This window comes from Patagioenas fasciata, chromosome 1 (genome assembly GCF_037038585.1).
Source record: "Patagioenas fasciata isolate bPatFas1 chromosome 1, bPatFas1.hap1, whole genome shotgun sequence".
NCBI classification, from domain to species: Eukaryota; Metazoa; Chordata; class Aves; order Columbiformes; family Columbidae; genus Patagioenas; species Patagioenas fasciata.
The window spans coordinates 126,062,113-126,086,185 of record NC_092520.1 but is presented as its reverse complement, the minus strand read 5'-3'; the positions used below and the strand labels follow the sequence as shown (position 1 = coordinate 126,086,185).

Genomic DNA, 24,073 nt, shown 5'->3' with positions numbered 1-24,073 from the left:
CCTTAGAGGAAAAAGTAATGTATGTATTGGGATTGTGTCCCTGATTTCCCCCCAGGCAGTGTGGGAGCTGCTAGGTAAGCTACCCTAATGTTCAAGCAAATTTAAAGCTCCTCCTTTGCCATCGTACAGAGCTGATGTGCTCTCTCCTTGCACAGTGACTCATGGGAATGGCAAGGTAAATCGGTTCCAGTGGAATGATTTCCTTAAGATTCAAAAAAACAGATTTCTGTCATTGTTAGGTACCAGTTTTACCATCTAAAAAGGGAGGACAGGACAGAGGCTGGTCATTAACACCATTCCAAATAAGTTCCATTGCAGGTGGCCAGCCAACCTCAAAAAGTAACAATTTTTTTGTGTTTTAAAAATAAATAATTTGCTTAGTGTTGTGATTTTAAGACCTTTGTAATGAATAAATGGGCCGTAGCGAGTCTCATGTAGGAGCAGTCTTGATTTGACCTCAAGATACACAAGAAACTTTTGTTCCTTCTCTGACCATGGTGTGGTCCTTGCTCCTCAGCCAGACTGTGCAAGATCCTGTCAGAGCAGAAACCCCAACCAGCAAATGAATTGGGTCATTGGAAGTCAGAATATGACTCATGTTAGGTCATCTGTGGTAATTTAAAAAGTAATGAAAGACATCCTTTTTTTTGAATGACAGTTGTTTTCAACAAACAATATTGAGTTTTAGAAGTAGTGTTTTATTTGGCTATATCACAGTTGCTGAAACCTATGAAGTAGGAGGTAGATGCAAAAGGCTCGAAGGCAAAACTGTTAGAAATAACAACGTAAATCTGACCATCAATGTATTGGATTGATTTTCAGAAGGAACCTAAACGTCATATGGAATCTGCTGATCTGGACAGTGATGCTGCTCAGATAGTGTAGAAAATAAGCAGCGAGAATATATTCAAGATAAAGATCATGGTCTTTGGCTGGCAGCAGTAGTTTCAGGACATATAGGTGCTTTATTGTAGAGATGAGGTCTGTCAAAGAGAGCTCTTATCTGATCACTCTTAATGACGTGCCTTTAAGTTTCTCTTAAGATTTAAACAAATGCTATATACTAATTGGGGTTTGAAAAAATGATTTTGGCCAAATCTCTTCACTAGTATTTTCACTACCACAGAGCTGCAGTTCAGTAGCTGTTAGACCTGCAAGACAGAAAGCAGTTTTTCTCTTAGAAGCTGAATTTTCAAACAATCTGTGAAATGACTACCATTTCCTAAACTTGTAACATGTTGGTGATTGTGCTGGGTCACAGATGTTACTGTCTCTCCATTAAAGACTGTAAAATTCTTCTGTGATTCAGCACTTAGGAATGGTTATCATGCTTCTTGATGACAAATGGCTTTTTTGCTTAAGTATGGGGCTTTTGTGGTTTTTTGGGTTTTTTGGTTTTGTTTTGTTTTTTAAATAAGCTTGGCTTGAGACCTTCAAAAATATTTTGTATATATGTATAGATAGATAGCTATATAAACCTCTTCATTTCTAACCAAATTGTTACAATGTGACCAGAAATCCTTAGTGTCACCATTTCAGTGCCATGTGGGTGGGTGGGTGGGTTGGTTGGTTGGTTGGTTGGTTTGTTTCTTGGCAGAGTATTTCTGTTCAGGGTATGTGGATGGAGGAAAAAGGGAAAATGATGACATTTGTGCTGCTTCCAGCACTCCTCTAGCTTGAGGAGAAACTACTGGAATAAATTGAGTTACATAGAAAGTTTGTTGTTTTGGCAATGCAAATGTGACACAAGACTGATTTTTCCAGGGGATTCTGGGAGTGTTGATGTACAAAATGTAACCATACTGAAAAGGAGCACTGCACTGCTTCCCATCACCAAACATTTTCTTGTATTTGGGGAATGAAGATGATCTGCCATTCTAGTAAAACTGAGCATCTTCATGCCTGCTGCTTATTAGAGATGCAAACTGGCTGCAAATGGCATGATTTGATCAGGAGAAATCCAAAGCTGTTCTCCCAGCTGATGTGAATGGGCATTGAGTCCCATAAATGAATTGGGGTAGCTGCTCTGTTCACATCATGATATTGAAAACTTTGAATTGCCTTGATCACAGTAGCTTCTTGCAGCGATATTGGTTGTAATTAACCCAGCCTCGAATTGCAAGTTTGATTTAGATAAGCACACTGCAGTTCAACAGCTTGTCCAAATACCGTGTTGGAAATCACTGAGAACAGAGATTCTTAACACTTTGTAGAGTGCAGATACCACAGGTCAAACTTTTTCTGCAGTATTGACCTGTCTCATCCTTACAGATGGGATAGCTGCAAAAATAAGGTAGAAAAAAATTCAAACAATTTCTCAAGTAGAGCTTTTTTTGAACTTCAGACAGAATAGTTCTGTTTACCTTGATTATTTCTTGTCTGAATTGACCTGCTTCTCTAAGTGAAACTTCAAGACATTCAGAGCATGGTGAACTTAGGAAACTTCATGCCAAGACAGATAATGTGGGGTTTGAGAAGGAAGGAACAAGATTAGTCTTCTAATCTCTATGCAAGTTCTTCTTCAGAGAATTGGTTGCACTTCCCTTGAAACAACAAACAGTATACTTGTCATAATTGGCTGCAAAAGGAAGTATTCTGACAGCATTAGATGAAGGTTGAGAAAGAGCTTTGGACAAAAATACTTAAGGAGCATTATTTTATAGCACGGAGCAGCTAATACTCAAGGTAGTATTAAAGTATGTAAAGGATGAGTGTCACGAGGATGGAGCCAGGTTCTTCTTGGTGACAACCAATGATAGGACAAAGGGCAATGGGTGCAAACTTGGAACACAGGAGATTCTGCTTAAATTTGAGAAGAAACTTCTTCACAGTGAGGGTGACAGGCACTGGAACAGGCTGCCCAGGGAGGTTGTGGAGTCTCCTACTCTGGAGACATTCAACACCCGCCTGGACGCATTCCTGTGCAACCTCATCTAGGTGTTCCTGCTCCGGCAGGGGGATTGGACTGGGTGATCTTTTGAGGTCACTTCCAATCCCGAACATTCCGTGATTTTGTATAGGTTTATCACTGTTCAGCTTTGACACTTGAGCATTCATGTTTCTGCAGTTTATTTTTCCATTTAAAATGAAGGCTGGCAAATTCTGAATTGTGAGCATATGAATTCTGAATTATTCTCACATGAATTTGAGGATTGGTATTTGTACAAATGCTGTGAATGTTGAAGCTTTCTAGAAGGACTAGCTAAGTCTGCTTAGACATGAATTGAGTATTACAGAATAGACTGGATGGCTTGCAGGTAATTGTAGCAGCTCCTGTTTGGTCCTAGACTGTAGCTTGTGTTCGTGAGTACTGAAACTCAGTCTCAAAATGTGTAGTAATAAGAGGTTTGTGAGCAGGTGAGAGTCTTCTGCATCTTGCCCTCCCAGCAGAAAATGAACTTAATGTAACTTCATGGAGAAAAAAAAAAATCACTAAGTAGACTACTGGTCCGTTTAGGCCCTAAGTTTAAAGCTTGTGCTAAAGAAAAGCAATAGGCTCTTAAAAATGAGCCCAGATAAATTAAGACTGCATACAAAACCCCGTAAGTGAACCTATGGTGTGATTTGGATGGGTTTTTGTACAGCCCTTGCTATCTGGAGGCCTTATGTAACAAGGTGTCTATTCTCATCTCTCCTCCAGATGACCTCCTGGAGCCCCAAAAGTCATCAGTCTCCTTTCCATGAGGTGACTGTTCACATCCTTTTCACCAGATGTCGCTTCCTTAAGAGACAGCCAGTCACTCCTGTTTCTGAAACAAACAGGACCTATCTTGTCTCAACTCAGTGTCACCTTCTGTGAGACACTAGATTGTTTTGAAAGGGTGCCAGAAGATTGTCATTTGTCAGCAATGTGTTAATCCTCCCACAGTTGTGGCTGTAAGATGCCTATTTCTCATTCTGATACACATTGAAGCTATATTAGATTTGGAACCTAAAAGACATGACTGTTTTTTCCTTGGTTAATGTCTTCAGAAAGAGTGGTTGCATCATTATTTTGTCCATTCAAATTGCCCAGCAGACCAATTCCCTTTACCTTGCCCCGTGCTTTTAAAGGAGATGTTGCCTCTTCTTGGCCTCGCTCAAGAAGATTGCTGTAAGAGATTGGGTTCCTGGGTCTTTGAGAAAGCGATGTTTGGGTGAGTCAAAAAACCAAATCCATGAAGCTCTTGGAGCAACTGTTTGCTTGCCCAAAGCAGCGCGGCTGTTATCAGCCTTCTCCTTGAGATTGATTGCAAGTGGGTTTGTGAAATGAGTCCTTCCAGTGCTCAGAAGGAATCAGGCCATTGAGGAGGAACAGGCTTGGCTGGTTCTTTGCTGACTGCCAAGCTGGTGTCTTTCCCTCACACCATGACTTGTAGTTTTGACAGTCTTGCTCTGGAGGCTGCCTTCCCAAATATCGCTGTGTTTTCCTCTCACTGGTCAGCAAAGAAGAAAACGTAACGTGACCTTTGGGTGTAGGGGATGCGTTCCACCCGAGGTTGCTGTTACGGGGGAAACCCAAGATGCTGAGCCTGCGTGTGGGGCTCTTTGTGGACGATGAGCTAACTCTGTTTGTTCCACCTCCCCTCCAGAACTGTCAAGTAACCCATCTCTGGCTTCGATCCTCATCCCTGCTCATGCCCGGAACCAAGCAGCTGCTTCAACCCCTACAAATGCTACAGCAGCCTCAGGTGAGAATGTGCAAGTGCCTGCCTCCCTCCCTACCCTCGCTCCCCCTGCCCAGGCACCTTCCCTCTCCTGTGGTTCCTGAACCACCTTAGCCTCTGGGATGAATGGGGAGGAAGGGTTCATTCCAGCATCACCTCAAACTTGCTCCTGGTGGGTGGTCATGTGGGTGCTAGCTGTGGTCACAGACCCGAATCCTAACCCTAACCTAACACTTAAACTGTTCAACTGTTTCGTTCGTTGGTCCCTTCATTTTCACTACTAAAAAAATCATTACCTCCCCTGTTTATTAGCAATCCTTGTGGGTTGGTTTGCACATAATTTCTGAGCTCTCAGACAGTCTGAAATTAATACTGACTTGGAGCATGAGTTTGTGATGCCTAGGAAGAGAAGAAAACGCCTAGCTTCAGTACACATGATCTCAAAGGAGCATGGATGGAGAGGATTTTTCCCCAAGGCAACAGCACTTAGAAGTCTGGTTAGGGAGTGCAGTCATTGCGCTCACTGCCTCATCTAAGTAGTCACAGTTGCTGCTTACTGAGTTCACTTGTGTCATCTTGGGGCACAAGGCAGATGCTTTTGGGTTCTGGCCAGCACCGAGTGAATTTATTTTTTTTTGCCACTCTCATGCTCTCTCAAGTTTCTGTCAGAAACCTTTTAAAAGCTCACTGTTGGCCTGTAGCCACTCCATATTGCATTCTGTTTCCAGTGAAAGCTTAAAAGCTGGGTAATATCAGTTGGGAGACTCCCAGACACAATGCTAGGTGTGCTGCAGAATGGGGCAGAGGTGATTCAGTTCACAGCACTCCGAGTCAGGCCTGAGTCAGCACAGCTTCTGGCTGTCTCGGGGCTTGGGCAACCAAAGGCAAGCTGCAGGATGGGTGTGCTTCCATACACATCCTGTATGCACCTCAGTCCTGTTTGACAAGGTCTGTGACCCCCTTTTGAGCTGCAGGGAACTTAGTCAGTGTAAGACAGCTGATAAGGAGAAGCCCTAATTAAAAGGTATTCTTCAAACGTGCAGGAATGCATTTGAAGGTTGTACCAGACAGGTACCTGATAACCCGATGTGCCCGGTCCAGCCAGTGCTGTGTAGAAAGCGTTTTCATACTCCAGGACAGACAGATGCACCCAGGTTTTAAAGATGAAGCTTCTCTCTGAAAATGTAGTAGCAGTAGATAAAAGCTACAGCCTCTGCAATTTACGTGCTCTGAATTTAGGAGAAAGCAAAATTGCTATTTTCAAATTTACTGTTTGTTTCATACACTTGGCAGTATTTTGCAAATAGTCATGTTTTCTGTTTCCTTTTTATGTGCATCTGTTACTCAACAACAAGTGATGGGGAAAAAAAACAGACAAAGTAGTGAAAGTGATTGGAAAAACTGCAAAGTACAGACACAAAAATTATTTTAAACCCTTCTGAAAAATACTGTTTCATTTAATGACCCTTTCATGCCTTTTCTTTGCCAAGATACAAGTCTTCAGGAATTAATTGAGTTAAAAGTCTGTTTTCACCCAGCACTTTTCCAGAGTTCATGTGGGGAGAAAATGCATTAGGCTGAGTCCTCAACATGTTCTAAATGTGAAACTCACTAAAAGAGAAACCAAAACCAACCCCACCTTACTGATGTCAACATTTTTAAACCTCCTGTTTGCAAGCACTGCACTGAATTGGGTTAGGACCTCATATTCATAGTTCAAAAAAATAGCCTGGCAGCTTGGAAAGAAGTTGTGAAATTTAGTATTGAGCAATATGCAGCTTTGGGTTTCTGCAGCACAGCTGGTTTGTAGGTTCTCACAACAGGCAGTGGGAATTTCATCAGAGTTGTGATTTTTTAGGATTAAATCCTTTATGGAGGTTTTGTTAATCTGTTGTGCTTTGCATGCTGATGCTACACTTAGCAAGAGCTTTTCATAGAAGGGGTCCTTTCTTTCCCTGTACCCCCTGCACATTGCAGAACCGTAAATTTCTACTTCTTCAGTAACTGCTAGAACAGCATGGGAGCAACTCGCCCACCTAACCCAGGGCATCCGAACAGGCAGGAGGCTTTCTGCAAAATGTTTGCACGTGTGACTAAGCAGTACAAGTCCAGAAACTACATTTTTGAGTGGTTATGATGGTATAAATGTAGCTCTTAAGGCAGTTCAAAAGGCGAAGCAAGTTCTATGTAACTGTAGTTCACAATGTTAGTGTGCCACTCTTGTGTCCCTCTGGCAAGCAGAACTGATTCTGAGGTTCATGTGTCAGCTGTTATATCCAGCACAGTTGCCTGCTCTGTGAGCTTGCAGCTTAGGTGCACATACGTGGAAATGCAGCGTACTACTTCATCTCTGTAGATAAACCAGCTGGGCTCTTGTTACCTGTTTGCAGATGTTCACTGCATTTTCAAAGCTGTCTTGTTGCTTTGCAGCCATGTCAGAATCTCAGCTTTTTGGTAAGGTGTAAATCGCTGTTTTTTATCATGCACCAAGGCAGGGTCGTAGTCAGAGAATAACTAGAAAAATTAGATACATTTGTCTGAAGTGTAGCAAAGTAGCAGTTGACAGGAGAGGCAGCACTGGTGTGGTGTTAAGAAATTGAAAGATTGGCTTTTCAACATACCACCTTAACAGTGCATATTTCGTCAAACCAGCAATACTAGCCCTTGGACTAACCGGTATGGCACACATCTGCATTTTTAAAAGCTATCCAAAACAAGTAATTTTTGTTAACTGATAGATGCACAGTGGTGATTCCAACAGCCCAATGCAACAGTAATCCTGGAATCATCATCTTAAATGCAAGGGAATTATTGTAGGTAATATTTGTGTGTTAAAAAATGTAATTGTTGTAGATTTCCTCTTGGGGTGTAAAGCTGCACTCACTGTACTAGCGGAACCTGGCTTTGCAGTGGGAGTATGAAGCCCTGCTGCACCAGCATTAGTAAATTCACCTATATGATGAGAAACTCTCTGTGACATTAGTGGCATGTCTAAAGCAGAGTGAAAGAAAAGGAAGATGAGAGTTATTGGTCCCCACTTGAAATGGTGAGCTGGCTTTCTGTGAGTTATGCTGGCCACCGATTAAAAACACCAGTGCAGCTTTTTTCATGTGGATCCTCATTTGGTCTGGCTGTGGGAGGAGGAGGAGGATGGTTTCACAGCCATGCAGCCACAGCATCTGAGAGGGGAGTACACACACCATGCCAAAAGCTTATCTGCTTGTGTGAGTACGTGTTTTCCTTCTCAGATCAGCCAACAGCAGCAGTTACCTCTTGGTTAGTTGGTGTTAAGATGGGAAGAGTGTAATTGCCATCTGCAGGGGAGCCGTGCGGGCAGGAATGCCAGCCGGGGTCATGGTCTCAGACATCCCACTGTGTTGATCCTATGTAATCCCAAATGCAGTGGTGTGGCTGAACTTTCAGGAACAAAACAGATTAGAGCTGGTGTTACCTGCTGATGTGTGGCAGATGAAAAAGACCACGATGCCCTCTAAAATAAGATGTAGTGCATTTACTGTATTCCAATTGAAGGAATTTTGGAAAGCTTTAATTCCTTAACCAGGACAAGAGGGGCAAGCAATTTACTCAGGCTTCTGCAAGCTCAGCACAGAGATGAACCCAGGACGCTTAGAGGAGTAGAACTTGCCTGTCTCAGGCTCACCGGTTTTGCTCTGAGCTCTGGACTTCTACACCCCCAGGCAGCAGGCACAATAAGCAAACTGGGCTTTTCTGCTCCTTCCACTTGTCTCCTCAGCTGTCCTGTGAGGGACTCACAGGCTGGTGGTAGTTTTGTTAGTGTATCTTTGCAGATGAGCAGCACAGTCTGTCAGCATTACAAATCCAACCAGCTAATGCTGTCATTAGTGCTAATGGGCTTTCTTGGACTGAGTTGGCATCTCTGTCTTTCTCTAAACTGTAGCCCCATCTTTCCTTTCTGGGAGGCTTCTAAGGAGTGTCACATCCCCTCCAAGAAAGCTGAGGCATTCCTCAGAGGGAAAAACTGAATTAGAAGAGGTGCTCTACATTGAGAGATGTTTTTGCCCTCTGTTTGGAAGAAGCTTTAGAAGCAGCTGACACTTAAGCCCTAATGTTGTTTTTTCCCCACACTGGCATAGGTGTCAGGTGGGTAATTCAGGGCAAAGACTCTGCCCTGACCTCAAGCCACAGTCTGCAGCATAGTTGTCTATCCCATACCAGAAGGCTGCGTGTCAGCTCCTTTCTTTACTCCCCAGCAAGACTTCCACGGTGGCACAGGCCACTGCTTCACAAAGTATATGTTTTAACAACACTACTGAAGGCCTGGATTGTCTTCTCTTGTACCCAAACACTGATCTCTCATGGTGAGGGAAGAGTGATGTCCAGAGACCCTCGTAGTCCAATTATGCTCTTTTTCTGGCGCTTCAGCAAAGAGATGCTGGAACAAGCTCCTCTTTGTTCCCTGAATGTCCTGTTGATATGGAGTCAAAGAACAATGTGGAATGTCAAAATATTGAATTTTCTTGCAGGTTTGGAGCCAGTACAGCCTTGAGCAGCAGGCTGTGCATTCTGTCCCAGCTTGGGTGAACTTTTATATATTGTTGTGAAAAGCCCCATGTAAATGGTCTTGGGCTGTATCACCTGGCTTATTTCCTTTTTAACATGTGGCATAGATATTTCTCAGGAACCTCCGCCATTAGAGTGATGATAGAAAAGGAGCAGGTGTTACATATGTTACATGAAATAGCTCCATCCCCTCCTCTCTCTATCTCTGCTCAGTAGCAATGTAATAACTATTTCAGCCTCTGTTGTCTTCAGGAAAAGGAGATCAAAAGGCACATTTCTTTTCAGCAAATGACATGCAAGCACTTTTTGTACACATACAGAAAAATCCTCTGCCAACAGTGCAGACTCCACCTGGACTGCCTGCTTGCATCAGGCACAGCAGATGTTGCATTAACTGGAGTTTATCAATACCTGAAAATAAATCTAGAACAGGCATAGTGGGAGTTTAAACTCTGGAAGCTGTTACCTCTCTGGCTGGGTCACTTTTGGTTTCCATGGTCTTTGATAGTCTGTCTGCATGTGGGGTTTGGGAACTGCTTGTTCAGGGTAGTTCTCCGTATAGGAGGGCATCTCTCGCATGCAGGGCTGGCTTTCCATATCACATGGGTACTGTCGCCATGCTGCCTTGGTGCTTTAACTGCTTGAGCTTTGTTTTTTGTCATGGTGGTCGTTCCTTTGTGAGCGAGGGGTTGCAATTAATTTGGGGTGAAAGAAAAGGGAATTGGAAACTCCTAGAGCAGTTTTCTGGCATTCTCTGCCCACAGACAGATTTCCCTTTCTTCCCACACACTCCTCACAGCATTTCCTTTTCAAACAGGCATCACCCTCTCTTCCCACTTATCCTCTGTATTCCTAGATGCTGCTGTTTGTCTGATTTCCTATTTTTATCGCGATTGTCTGCATACATCACTTTTTCACTCAGAAAGTTCTGCCCATCTTCAGATTGCCTTTGCCCATGGCTGCACTCCCAGCTGTGGTCAGGTCAATGTGGTAGCAGAAGAAGAGGGTTTTGCAAAGAGCTGACTGTTGAGCACTGCCCGGTTGTGTTCTCTCTTGAGCTCTTCTGTGCTCAGAGGTGGTGTTGCACCTCCACTGCCCAGCACTTGTATGTTGTTGTGTCTGTTATTTATGCTAGTCATACTGTCCTTCAGTCTGAGGTCAGTAAATCTATTCTTTCTTTGTATGAGCCCTTTTCCCTGTGTCTTTCAAATGCACTGTTTGCACAGTCTGCCCTCTTCTGTAGCAAGATAAGTCGTCTCTTTGTTTTTTTCTCTCCTGTCGCAGTATTGATAGCTTTGCTGTTAACCTTGCTTAAATTCAGTGGGAGAAATGCATGATGGTCTCTCTTGTAGAAAACTTCACTTAATATCTTCTTCCATTCTGTATTTATTGTGTAGAGTATTTTATGTGTTTAACCATTCATCCACTTCCCTTTTTGTGACTGTGCTAATTAGATACTATGTAGGATGGTTCCAGATGAAGTCGGTACACTTTTTCCCTACCAACTCTTCTCATACTAAGAAAGATTTTTTAGAGAAAATACATGATGTATATGGCCCATGAAAACACAGTGAATTTTGGTGGTTTTTTTGCAAACCCTGTGTTTTCTTGGAATGCTTTTCGATATGTGCCCATGATCCTGTGACTTGTCTCTCTGTGGAGCACTGTTCATCCCAGGGAAGAGAAGGTGTTGGAGACCATTTACTGCGGATATCCGATCCTCTAACAATGTCACACGCTAGTGTAAACCTTCTTACTGGCTGCAGGCCTCCATGTGAATCTGCTTCAGCAGTTCAGGGGGCGGCAGACCCAACTTTGGTTGAGCAGCGCAGAATATAGCAGTAGGCTTGGAAGACGGGTTTCTGAGGCAACAAGTGCATGAATTGCACATTAGCTGTCCTGCCAGGGAAGCAGGTCATTGCATGTACTCATTCACACAGTTTGTAACAGGCGCCTTTGTTACAACAAGGCCTGACAATATGGAACTTCAGCACCAAGATGGAACTGTGCAGTGGCCACGGATACTTGATACGTTGGCTTTGGTGATGCCAGAGTGTCTTGTCTTGCAATTAGAGCTACGGGGATGTAACATGGGTAACTTAGCCCTGTGTGAGCCGTGCTACATTCTGCAAAAATCTACTAAAGCCTAACTGGGTGTTCATGTGCCAGCCTTGCAGCCCTTGAGGTTGCCTTTGCTCTGCTTAAAGACCATCTACCCACCCTCTCCCCAGACCAAACCTGCACCCCCAGAAGTCCGGAGAGCATCCTGACCAAACAGCACCTCTCTGGGAGTTCCAGGTTTCCCTGTGCAGGGAATGTCTAGCTATTTTTCCAAATGTATCTGTATTTTGGAGGTAATGCTGGTTGTTTTTCTCTCTTCCTTTCCTCTTGCCTGTCGTTTGCAGATGTTAACGCAGGAGAACGAGTTCAGACCAATAGTGTAGCTACAGCATCAGCCTCCAACTCCACCTGAACCGGTACCAAGCAGCCAGCTGCACAGGAAAAGTCACCAGTAATTTGAGTCTTGCTCAGCAACACTGGTCACATTTGGAAAGAAAATTAAAAAGAGGAAAAAAAAAAAAAAAAAAAAAAAAAGAAAACCAACCAACCAACCTGATCATTTTAGTGTTCAATTTTTTATTATTATTATTGTTGTTCTTATTTAACCTTGTAAAATATCTATAAATACAAACCAGTTTCATTGTATTCTCACTCTGCAGGGTGTCCGGGGCAGGGGACTAGGTGGGGGGAGGAGGGAAAGTGGAGCAATACAACACACCAATGTCTCTCTCCTCGACAATCTCTTCATGTTGGAAGTTTGCTGTTGTGTACTTCAGAACCAGGACTCTTGCCTCATGCCCCCTCCCACAACAGAAAGGAGGAGGAAAAAACAAAAAGAAAAAGAAAACACAAAACAAAACCCAAACCTCATTCTCTGCTGAATTTTTTTTTTAACCTCTTTTTTTATTTTCTTTTTAAGTGAAGTTTCAGACTTTGGTGTAGTGCACAGCTTGAATTTGGTCGGGAGCTTAGCAGGGGTCATTCAACAGAGTTCAGTGATTCTTGTCAGCAAATCCATATCCCAGGTTGTCCGAAGAACTTCCCTGGCTTGGGATGGGGAGCGGGCAACATGGTAGGAAAATTTAGGTTGCTGTGGGGTGAGGGGGAGGGTTTGCCACGTGTTTAAGGCTTGAACCCCTAGTGGAAGCCTTTCATTTTAAAAATCAGCGCTAGCAGTGAAGAAACCTGCAGCTTCATTATGGGAAAAGCCTTGCCCAAGTGGGTCCTATATAATATAATACACACACATGCACGAGCACATGCGGTTGGCTTTATGGGGGCAGCGCCGGCAGAGGCAGCTGCTCAGCTCCTGTCTTCAGCAGAGAAGAGCGAACGAACAAAATCCTTGGTGGGCCGGGGGCCGGGGCCCAGCCAGGGATGTTAAGGGACTTTTTTGGAAAGTGGCCACTGTGAAAGCTTGGTGGTTGTTTTTACTTTTTCACAACCCAACCCCCCCCATCCCCAGCTCTCGATTTGAACAGGCTTCTCTTTCCCAAGGTGTATACAGGAAAAGGACAGTAGGGTTTATAATGTGAACTGTAACAGTCTACTGGTTTATTTTGTAATATTTTTTTTAACTGCAGTTTTAACTTGCAGGATGCCACATTCTTTGATAGTTCTGATTTTAAATCCACAGCTAGAATCTGTATTTAATTTCATCTTTTTTAACCTCTTGCTTTTTTTGATCTCTATTTATTGATGCGTGTTGCCACATCGCCATTATGTTTTTACATTGGTAGAATATTAATAAAATACACATCTGAGTGCTCTCGATGGTAATTTGTACCTGCTGACTTGTAGGAAAGCTGGCTATATATGAGTGTGTGTGTGTATATATATTATATAAATATATACATGTATACATAGACACAATACTGCTTTTTTTTTTTCATTTTGTCTACAATCCCGCAACAGTCTGACTGAAGCGTGAGGTGAATGCTTGTTCTAGTCCATCTGTTCAGGGCCCGGGTTTCCTCCCTGCGACAGCGCGTGGTGTGAGCACCCACATCTCTCTTCCTGCAGTCAAAGCAATATTACTCGGGCGAGCAGCCGGACGCAGCCGCAGCATAGAAACGAGACTTTCAGAGACCTGGTCTTGTCGTAGGCTTGCGGTTGGTGTCTGCTCCCGCCTTACCCTCCTTCAGAGAAACTGTAGTCGCCTTTGGTGCTTATCAAGCTGTTCTTCAACCCGCGTGTCTCTAAGGCAAGCGGTGGCTTTTTGGGAGGGCACGGACCTTCACCTGGCCACGGGGAAGCCGGCAGCAGTGGCTTTGGCAAGCTCGGGGGCAGAAGGGGCTTTGCGCATGAGCTCGGTGTGGTTCCTCTTCTACCTTTTACCCTGTTGATGTGGGATTTTTTAATTTTACTTTTGATTGCAAGGTGTCTCTTAGCAGCCCAGGAGCTCATAAAAGTCCTGCCAGCTCCCTCCTGCGTGACACATGGGGGGGAGGCTTGGGGAAGCAGGAGCTGTTTCAAGGGGTGAGTGACCACCTACCGTGAAACCTATAAACCCTCATGTTAGACCCCTTGGCGATTTGCTGTCAGACAGATACACAAAAAGCAAAGGCTCTACAGCATTCAGGTGTCATTAAATTCTGGCTGGCTGCAAAGGAAAGCACACCCATGCTTAAAAACAGAAAGCTTCACAAATCCTGATGTGCAGTTTAATATAGAAAAGGCTGAAGAGCGTCTCAATGCGAGAGCTCAGCCAGTCCGTGTCCCGGAAGGTAAGTGGAGGGGCTTGGTTGACCCAGTGATCCAAATAGATGCGGAGACTCAAAAAGTAGGGCAGTGGCAGGGTCTGATCTGCTGTGTAGGCGAGGCTGCTGGAGCGCTGGCCACAGACGCTGGTATTTGGAGGCAGTAAATACCAAGTCTTTAAAAAAAAAAAGAAAAAGAAAAAAAAAAAGAAAAATTGCTGCTTGTGCCAGGAAATGTGGCTTTTCTTCTTTTTTTGTGGTGGCGTTTTTTGTTTGTGGTTTTTTTGTTGTTTTTCTTCTTTTAGGTCTGGTGGAGGGGATTTAAGAGCTTTTTGTCTCTGGTTTTGTGACTGTCGGCATTTGTGTGTGTGTGTCTTGTGTGTGTGTGTGCGTGTGTGTGTGTGTTAGGCTGGGGGGAGGGTCGGGGGTGCCCCTCTGGTTTTATTTCTTCTTTTTTTTTCCTTTTTGTTTTCCAAGGATCATGGCAGGATCACACACTCTTTTATACAAGTTAGATCCAGGTCTTTCAATAACCTTTTTTTTTGTAAATAATAAGAAAAAAAAATACAAAAAAAAAAAAAAAAAAACCAACAATGAAAAAACAAAGCTCCTCACCAAATTCAAGCTTGTACATTATTATTTTTGGTTGTTTTAGAATTTTGAGTTTTATTGTTTTGTATGTAAATATGTGGACCCAGGAACTGTTATTAATGAGCAAAAAGTTACCGTTCAGGGCAGTGATTCTGTTTAATAATCAGACAAATTGTAGACGAGCTTTTTAAAGCCATATAGTTTTAACTCTGTACAGTAGGTACCGGCCTGTATTATTGTAACAATAACTCTAGCGATGTATAGTGTATCTATATAGTTTGGAGTGCCTTCGCTTCCATGATTTTTTGAATTTTATTTCCCGTTATTTCCGCCCCCACTCCCCCCCCCAAATTAACGATGTATCCCACCCCGAACCCGCATCTTTGCTCTCCCCTGCTCTGCTTTCTAACTCTTTTGAGTGCTGTAAGGTTTCCGTGATACCCTGATCAGTAGTGGAACGAAAGGAAACCATCTCCACCGCCACCCACGTCCGCGGAGCCGTGGCTTGTTCGGGATGTCTCCAAGTCGCCCACCCTGCCAATCCCGCCCTCCCCACCTGCAGCCACCGGTTCCATTGGGACACTTGCCCTCGCAGCTCGTTTAGACTTTGCTCGTCTCTTCCCCCCCACCCCTAAATCCTGTGCCCAGGAGCCATCTGGGCTGCAGCAGCTTCCAGGAGTCTTGGCCTTCCCACCCCCCTCGCTGTGGCTGTGCCAGGGCAGTGGCCGGGCCTGGGAGGTGGAAAGGACCCCTGGGGAGGGGAGCCGAGCCTCCAGTGCCCCACAGCCCTCGGAGCCCCCTGGCCGCTGTGGGAGCAGGGGCACGGCTGTAGGAGACCACGGTGTTTTTTTTTCTGCCAGGGGAACTTTGTGTTCCCTTTCTCTTCTCCTTATTTGACCCCCCCCTCCCCAACCCTCCCCAGAGTCACTTTTTGTTTTCTTGAGATGATCAGTTTAACATGACTCTTGATTTCTTGTGCCCAGCACGAAGGCCTTGTTTCTAAAACTAGTTTGCTTGTGTTTTACTACCTTGTTAGTATTCCACATAAGATTGTCTTGAATGGGAAAACACTTAACTCTTTACCAAACCAAAGGTTGCTGTTTTATTTCGAAGCATCTCGTGTTCATTCCAGTGAAGCAGAGGCTGCACTTTCTTTCTGGTGACACGAAGGTCAGTGATGCCAAGCTGTTGGCGACAGTCCGCTCAGAGCTGTCCCTCTCTTCTTTTACTCTCTTTCGGGCTTGTTTTTAACCCAGTCTGGTCTTGGTCTGTCCTTGACGTCAGCCCTGCTGTGGCGTGGGTCTCTGAGCCGGGCTTGATCGCAGTCTGTCTCCCCTGATGGACACCCGGTCAAGACACTGGTGTTCTTTAATATTAAATTTATCTACCTTGCTAGGAAAAGAAATAAATAATAATAATTACCTGCAAAAGATAATTGGCTGGTAGAAGATCCCCGAACACTTTGTTCCCTTATTTCGAAGGCAAGCTGTACCTAAAATAACAGCAGGTGCCCGCGACTTGCAACTTAAATTCCCCCCTGGTTTTTCAGTACTTGGGAAAATAGAAGTCTAAGCAGCCTGTCACTCGTGCTCCTGTACTGGGAACCTCAGCCACCACGGAGAAAAAGGAAAAGCCGATGAGGAGAAGCACAGTAGGGTATTCGGTCCAGGCTCTGCCTCTCGGAGCCTGCCTGCCAGCGGGTACCCCTGGGGGGGGCAGCCGATTCCCACGGGGCTCTCGGCCGCTCCTGGCCGCAGTCGGCTTCGTTTTGCAACACTGCAATAACAGCAAAACGACAGGGAAGGAAAGAAAACAGTACCTAAGGGGTTAGCTCGAGAAAAGTAGCTTCCTTGTGTTGGTCTTTCTCAGTTTATTTTTAATATATATATATATAAAATATATTTATATATATATAATTTGCTTGCCTGTAAAATTTGCGTTCATTAATGTGTTGCTGATGGATCACTTGGGCCTGTACACACCAATTAGCGTGACCACTTCCATCTTAAAAACAGAAATCTAAAAATTATATATATATTAAGGACTGTGGGTTGTATACAAACTATTGCATACACTTGTGCAAATCTGTCTTGATTTAAAGGAAAAGCAAAACCTGTATAACATTATTACTACTTGAATGCCTCTGTGACTGATTTTTTTTGTTTGTTTTTCATTTTAAATATAAACTTTTTTTGTGGAAAGTATGCTTAATGTTTTATTATTTCCCCCGCCCCCTTCCCCTTGTAAATACGTTTTGTTCTGTGTGACTCGGTTCGGAAATAGTTAACTGGTACTGTAATTTGCATTAAATAAAAAGTAGGTTAGCCTGGAAATGAAATTTAAAAAAAAAATACCAAGTGTGTGGTCTTTATTTCAGAAACTTGCCCCTTTCTTTCCTCCTCCTCTTTCCCTTCTCTGCCCCTTGTTCCTCGCCCTCACACCTCTTCCCACTCCACGAGAGTAGGTGGACGTGAATCTTTGTAATAATAATTAAAAGAAAAAACCACGAGAAATAAGCATGTTTTCTTAAATGAGCTGTGTTATTCCATGCTGTTTTTCAAGAGGTGCCAGCTTGTCTAGAATACAGTTTGATTTGATGGAGAGAGGAACCCTGGGACACAAATATTTCAAATTAAAACCAACCGATCTTCCTTTACCGTCCACCTATAGATACAAACTTAAGAACCTGTGTAAACTGCTGGCTTTGAATCCTGCACTCATGGTTGTTTGGGGTTGTTTTTTTGTTGTTTTTTTTTTTTTTAATTATTTTTAAATCATTGGGTCCCATTAGTAATGTTATTTGGTGGTGATCTGTAAAGTTTGTCAAGACCACGTCCAGTGGACCGTTCCTCCAGCAAATCAGCACGTAGCTATCTCTGAGTTGGGTTTCCGGTACTGGATAATGTATGTATTAAACATGACATGTCTATTAGCGCAAAAGAAAAAAAAAAAAAAAGAAAAAAAAAGAATAAAATCCTTTTTTTGGGCTGGCTGACCTGGCCGAATCCATTCTGTTGCTATCCTAAAGGCTAGATGCGAGGTCATGTGACTGCTGCTTCAATAAAAACAAATTTATATTGCAAATAAGCCTCCTTTTGGTTTGTTCGTCTGCCGCGAGCCACGGGTGTCTGGGTGAAACCTCCTCTGCTGGGCCCTGGGCTGGAGCCTCTGCTTGGGGCTGCTCTGGGGAGGTGCAAGGGGGTGTCCCAGTTGCCTCTGGACGGCTGCTTGGGGAGAGACCTTGGTTTATTAGACAGGTCCCCTGCTACATTCGTTAGGTGTCCCCTGCTCCCAGGGCTGGGCAGTGGTAGTGACAGGAAGGTTGATGCCCTTGGTGGGTCTGCACCATAAGTGTTGGGTGAGGCTCCCTCACAGAATCACAGGATGTTCAGGATTGGAAGGGACCTCAAAGGATCATCTAGCCCAATCCCCCTGCTGGAGCAGGAACACCTAGGTGAGGTTACACAGGAATGTGTCCAGGTGGGTTTTGAATGTCTGCAGAGGAGGAGATTCCACAACCTCCCTGGGCAGCCTGTTCCAGTGCTCTGACACCCTCACTGAGAAGACATTTCTTCTCATATTTAAGTGGAACCTCCAACACCACCTCTGCAGGTTCCCCCTGACTAAGGCATTTGGCGGCTGTTCTCACCCATCTGGGTGCTGAGGCTTAAAGCAGGTACCAGCCCCCCCCGGCTGGGTCATCTTTTGTTCAGCCTCTGCCACAGGCGCTGGGGTGGCAGGGCCAGGCAGCAGCCCCAGAAGCAGTGCAGGTGACTGGCTGCTGTCCTGTTGCTTATGTTGGTCCCACAATGTCACTAGGATTCAGGCTGCATGTTACTCGTGTGCCAAGACAAGACCTGCTCTGCTCAACCAGTCCAGCCCCTGGCATTAAGGGTGGACAGCTATATCTGCAAAGACATCGGTGCCTGAATACAGCTCTTCACTGGGTGAGTTTATTGACTTAAAGTTTGCTGCTGGTGGGGAGTTCATCACAATCCTCAGTGATTCAGAATTGTGGTTAATTAATTCTTGGCCAATTCTCCAGACACACACACACTGGTCCTCCTGTCTCTTCTGACCTTCTTTCACCACGAATGCGAGCTGTGGGCTCTCTTTCTGCATTGTCTTAGCACAGGAACCCTCTGCTGCAGCCTCAGGTCTCTCATTTGAACATCAAAGCCCCTTGGCTGGGACCCTGTCACCTCATAACTTCTTGCTAAGCCGACTGGAAGGAGATCTTCAGCTCATTCACATCTTTTCTATTCTTTCCAATTTTATCTCCTCTACAGTTGTTTTTAACACTCTTCTTAAGCAGTGGGTACCAAAATCAACCAGAGGTTTCCTGCAGGGGTCTTCCCAGTGTCAAATGCAGGCACTAGAGAGCATCTTGCAGCTGGTGCCTCTGTCTCCTTACCCAAGGACTGCATTCACCCTTCTGTGTGGAGGCTGCAGTTGTCCAGTTTATCCATTATCCCCTCCTCTTGCAAACCCTGCAAAGATTACCTACGAGACCTTTTACACCTTCATCCCAACCACCAACTAAAGAGAAATAATGAAGCACCTTAGCATCAAGAGCCAGTCCCCAAACAGCCTTCCAGGGAACAGTCATTCTGTCACCATTCCCCTTGTGGAAATACCTTACGATACCTGTCTGTAAACCAGGTTCAAACCCATTTAGTTGTCATCACCGATGCCTTCGGATTGTTTAAAATACTAACCAAATGCAAAGCGGTACCAAGCTGAATGTGGCACAGAAGTCTGCTCCACTGATGTGCTCTGTCTTTATTGACCAAACTTCCAACCATCTGGGTTGGAATTAAAAGTCAGATTCGAGACTCTGGCACCATTTGTTATCTGTAAGGTGGCAGATTTCAGGCTGCTGATGTTAATACCCAAGCGGCTTTTTCTTTCTATGGCAGAAGAACAAGAGCCACGAAGGAGGAGGGGACCAAACTGTGGAATGCAGAGGGGAAAGCAGGAGCACCGCGGTTTGTGTCTGAATTGCTGAGTCCAGTTGCTTGGAGACGGCGAGCCCAGCAGATGGTACACAACCTCATTAGCCAGTCTTGAACCTCGCTTCCCTTCCTTGGCTCCTGGAAGGGCTTGGCTGGGTCACTGGCCTCGCTTCCCTCGCTCGCCTTGGTGGGGTGGTGCTCCTGGCAAGGGCAGGGTTGCTCCATCTTCACTGGCTTTGCTAAACCAGTCGTGCCCGAAGGCTGCAGGGTCAAACCCTATCTGCTGCCAAAGCCAAGCTCTGGTGGGAAAGGAAGGTGTGTAGGTAGCAACACCAGACAGGGCACAGCAGGAAACCCAGGCTCACGTCTTGGTGTGGCTGTCACAACTGCTGAGGCGCTGGAGCGGAGCCCAGTCCCCCAAACAAAACCCTGCTGGTGTTCATTGCAGGAGACAGTGCAGGTGACAATGGTCAGAGCTGTAAGGAAGAGCTGGACTTTGTCAGCAAACACCTGCCTTTGGTCAATGCAGGAATGCAGTCCTGGATCTTGTTGCACGTCTAGCTAGCTCCTGATGTCCTGGCACAGATGCTTGCTTCTTAGTATATCCTCTGGCCCTCTGAGAGTCTGCTTGATCGGTCTTCCATGTGGTCAGCAGAGTTAAAGCCTTTGCTTTCAGGGATTCTCCGCTCTCTGCATCACCCATCTCTGCTGGCATTCTCCAGAGGCAAGGCTGGGTCCTCCAAGGCAAAGCAGGTGGAGAGCAACCAACCTCTTCCCTTGTGGAAGAATGCAAGTGGCTCCAGCAGAGCATCTGTGTCCAGGGTCCTCTGTTAGGAGAGCCACAGCACGTCACCTGAGGCCAGGGCAGCCTGCAGAGCACGAAAATGCAGCTGTGGGCAAACAAAACCTGGTCCCCGGGGAAGAGATTTTCGGCCGAGCACAGCCCCTCCCCAGCAGAGAAGTCACAGGTCTTGCATATGGTGGCAGGGCCCTGGGGTCTGGGTGTGTAATGGATTGCTAGAGAGGGGAGGGGGGGTTCAGTTTTGGTGTTGCATTTGTTTTTTCCCAAAGCAAAAAGTTTTTAAAAACTGGTTGAACCCAAGAGTTAGGACAGGGCACTTCATCCTCGCTTGTTTGAATGCCCTGTGCTTTATGCCACCTCCCTGTGTCGAGTGTGTGTGGGGTGCAGATGTGGGCTGCTGGCACAGGAACGCGTGGCAGGTCTCCTCAGAGGGAGTCTGGGGCTGCTGGGAGCGAGGTGGGGTCAGAAGCGTGGTGGGAACGGTGCGTGAGCATGAGAGGAAGCAAGAGGTATTCAAACTCTGTGTCCTCCTCTCACCAACCCGCTGGCTGCCCCATGTTTCATGCAGTGTGAAGGCAGGTGTGTCCTCCTCTTCCATCTGCATCTCGTTCCTGTAACCGAGCCCTTTGCCAGACAAGAGTGGTCAGGAGCTGGATGGTGATTGCTGGCAAAACCTAGATGGTTTGAGGGTGTTTTTGCTCAAGGAGATCATCGATGTTGCTTGGGATGCTGTTGTTTGTTAGCAGTCCTGTGAAATAAAGAGGACCACCCAGCTGGAGAGCCTTTGCACCTCACTCCTCTCTCAAGATTTTTGTTTCAGGGCACCAGGTCTAGGACCAGGTTGATCAATGGAAGGTGGTTCTGCTGGAGATGGCAAACCTGGGGCCTGCACAGCAATGAAAAATGGTCTGCATTAGGCTGAAGGAGTAATTACATGAGCAGGTGGAAGCAGTCTTCAATAAGTAAGGAACCAACACGGTGTTTGCAAAACGATTTAAAGGGAAGGGCTGGCTGTTACTGGCTCAGTAATAAACAAAAGGGAGATTCATTCTTAGGGTCAATCCTGCAGCAACTCAAGGAGAGAGGAGGGAATGCACCTTTCCAGTCTCCCTAATGCTGGTGGGAGCTGCTGCTTTCCAAAGGCTAGCGATGTACAGCAGTGAATGAGAAGGTGCTGGCCGAGAAGCCTGTTTAGGAGAGCAGAAGGGGCAGTGGTCTGTCAGTCTAGGGACTATGTAAGAGCCCTGGTTACATATTTCAGGCTTCTTGCTGCATCTGTATTCAGAGCACTGGTGGCGTTCACGCTCGGTGCTGACGTTGTCACCAAGAGCAACAGCACCGGGTCCTGGCTGCGCAGCTGCAATCAGCTCACAGCAATTTGCGCTGCAGGTAGCAACAAACGCTTCCAGCCGCTGCCCCGAGGAAGACGATGAACTTCCCCGCACCCAGCACTGGATGAGGAGCTCCAGGACTGGCAAGGAGCGCGGGTTACTATGAAAGCTCTCGTTTGGGGGAACGAGATGTGATAAATGTCACGTGGTTGGGCTGTGCAACAGGTCCAACCAGCACTGGGCAGGCGGCCGGCTGCGATGGTGAGTGCGTGCAGGGGTAGGCATGGCTCCCAGGTCTGTTGGGGACGGTGTGCTGAGCCAAGCTGGCCCGGCAGGGCTCTGGCCAGTGGGATACAGATGACCAACCCAGGAAGGGAATGCGACATCCCTTCACAGCGCTGCGCAAAGGATTTGGGCTTTGGCACATGGGAACAGGCCAAGAGAAGTGGCTTGGACTCCAGCCACGGGAGGTGTAGGAAGAGGTGCGTGGGGGTTGACACAGTGCGTGGGAGAAAAGGAAGAACGAGAGGGAGCGATACGATCAGAGCAGAGAGCCAGAGCTGCTACTCCTCCCCAGGTTTCGGCGTACACCCTTCCCACCCACCCGCTGGGGTTTTCTCTCTCCTGTCTGCTGAGATGCTTCCCCTGCCAGTTCCACTCCCGGCAGTGGCTGTGAGGAGCGGTGGGGGCCTCAGCCCAGTGCCGTCCCAGGCAAAATGAATTTACTAGTCTGGGTGGTTAACATCTCAGGGAGGAGTTGGCAGTTCTGGCAGATATTCAAAACTATTCCTGCCTCTCTGGTGGGGTGGAGGGCGCAGGTATGAAACAACAGCTCTTCTTCCAAGCCCAGGCCCGACTTTGGAGGTCACTGAGGTGAGGAGGCTGGTGGATGCCAAGAAGATACTGATTCACCAGTCAGGAATCAGAAATGTACGAAGAGGCTTTTGATGGAAGCAGGGAGACAGGACTGGGAGGAGGTGACGTTAGTATCATCAGTGCAATTGGACCTTGCTAAAAGCCTTTGGCATGTGAGGATGGCTGCTCCGTCAGGCTGAATTCAGCGTCTGGCATGCATGAGGGCTGAACTGAGCCTGACAGAGTAGCAGGCAGATGTTAAGTGTAAGGGACCAACGCTATTTAATGTCTTCATCAGTGGCGTGTACAGTCGGATCAAGTGCACCCTCACCAAGTTTGTGGGTGACACCAAGCTGGGTGGTGAAGTTGATTCACTTGGGGGAAGGGATGCCATCCAGAGGGACCTTCAGGCTGGACCAGTGGGCCCATGTGAACACCATGAAGTTCAATAAAATCAAGCGCAAGGTCCCGCATCTCAGTCAGGGCCAGACCTGGAGACGAGAAAGCTCTGGGGACACCTTATTGTGTCTTTTCAAGATATAGAGTGCTTGTAAGAAGGACAGAGAGGGGCTTTTTACCAAGGCCTGTAGTGACAGGACAAGGGGCAATGGTTATACGCTGAAGGAGGGTAGATTTAGACTGGACGTAAGGAAGAAATGTTTTACTATGAGAGTGGTGAGAAACCTGGTCTAGTGGAAAGTGTCCCTGCCCATGGCAGGGGAATTGGACTAGATGATCTTTAAGGTCCCTTCCAACCCAAACCATTCTGTATTTTTGATGAAAAAGGTGTGTTGGCTTCCAGTTGTCCTACCAAAAGTCCTTTTTGCTGGTCTGAACTGTAGTTACCACAACAGGATTTCCTCCTTGTCATCTGCAAGAGCGTATCGGCAGGGGAGACCCGAGACAATTAGCATTCATTTGTTTCCAGCAAAGAGACCAATTTTTCACCATTCTCACAGCACAGTGACCCTCGTTTGGTTCAGGCCAACTCCTGCACCTGTTGGGATGCAGAAGCCAGCAGTGGCCCAGCCAGGGCAGCTGCTGAAAGAAAAGCGGCACAAGCAGAATTTTCCCAGTGTTGGCACTGCATTGGTTCAGCCCTGGAGGCATCTGCTGTGTTTTTTTCGGGTACGGGCTTCTCCCCAGGGTTATTCTGGGTTCTGCTAGTAGAGGGAATGGTGCATTCTTGTGCTATTGATTTACGAACCCAATTCCCTCTCACTGTGATAGTTTTCTTTCTCAAAGGCACATTCCGCAAAGCTCGAAAGAAAAATCACAGGTATGATAACTGAAAGCAGTTTCTAGAACAGAGTTTCCTGCAGGAATCCTGCCGTGGCCCTCAGTTTACATGCCAGGCAATGTCATGTTGAAAAGATGGCTTTACCCTGACGGCGTCCCTTAAATCATAACAGAAGCCAAGACATTTATAGCTCAGCCTGTGCACAGCATCTGGAGTCCCCTACTCCCTCGTTGTCATGCAAAGGGCTGTATTCCTGAAGAAGCCCAGAGCACTGCAACCTATGTTCATTCCCACACCTGTTGGAATACTTCTGTTCTTTATTAAAAAAACACATCAAATTGTACAATGAGC

General features: G+C 46.0%; 1 protein-coding gene across 2 annotated transcripts in view; it reads left to right on the top strand.

Annotated features, from left to right (window-relative positions):
- GSK3B (glycogen synthase kinase 3 beta) overlaps window positions 1–13,028 on the top strand; it is a 152,098-nt gene extending 139,070 nt beyond the window's left edge. For both annotated transcript variants that reach the window (XM_065852550.2, XM_065852539.2), the window contains 2 exons: window positions 4,572–4,670; window positions 11,594–13,028. In XM_065852550.2, the coding sequence (XP_065708622.1) occupies window positions 4,572–4,670; window positions 11,594–11,661 (167 nt within the window). In that variant the 3' untranslated portion in view covers window positions 11,662–13,028. The remainder of the gene's footprint in view (window positions 1–4,571; window positions 4,671–11,593) is intronic.
- The last annotated feature ends 11,045 nt before the right edge of the window (window positions 13,029–24,073 follow it).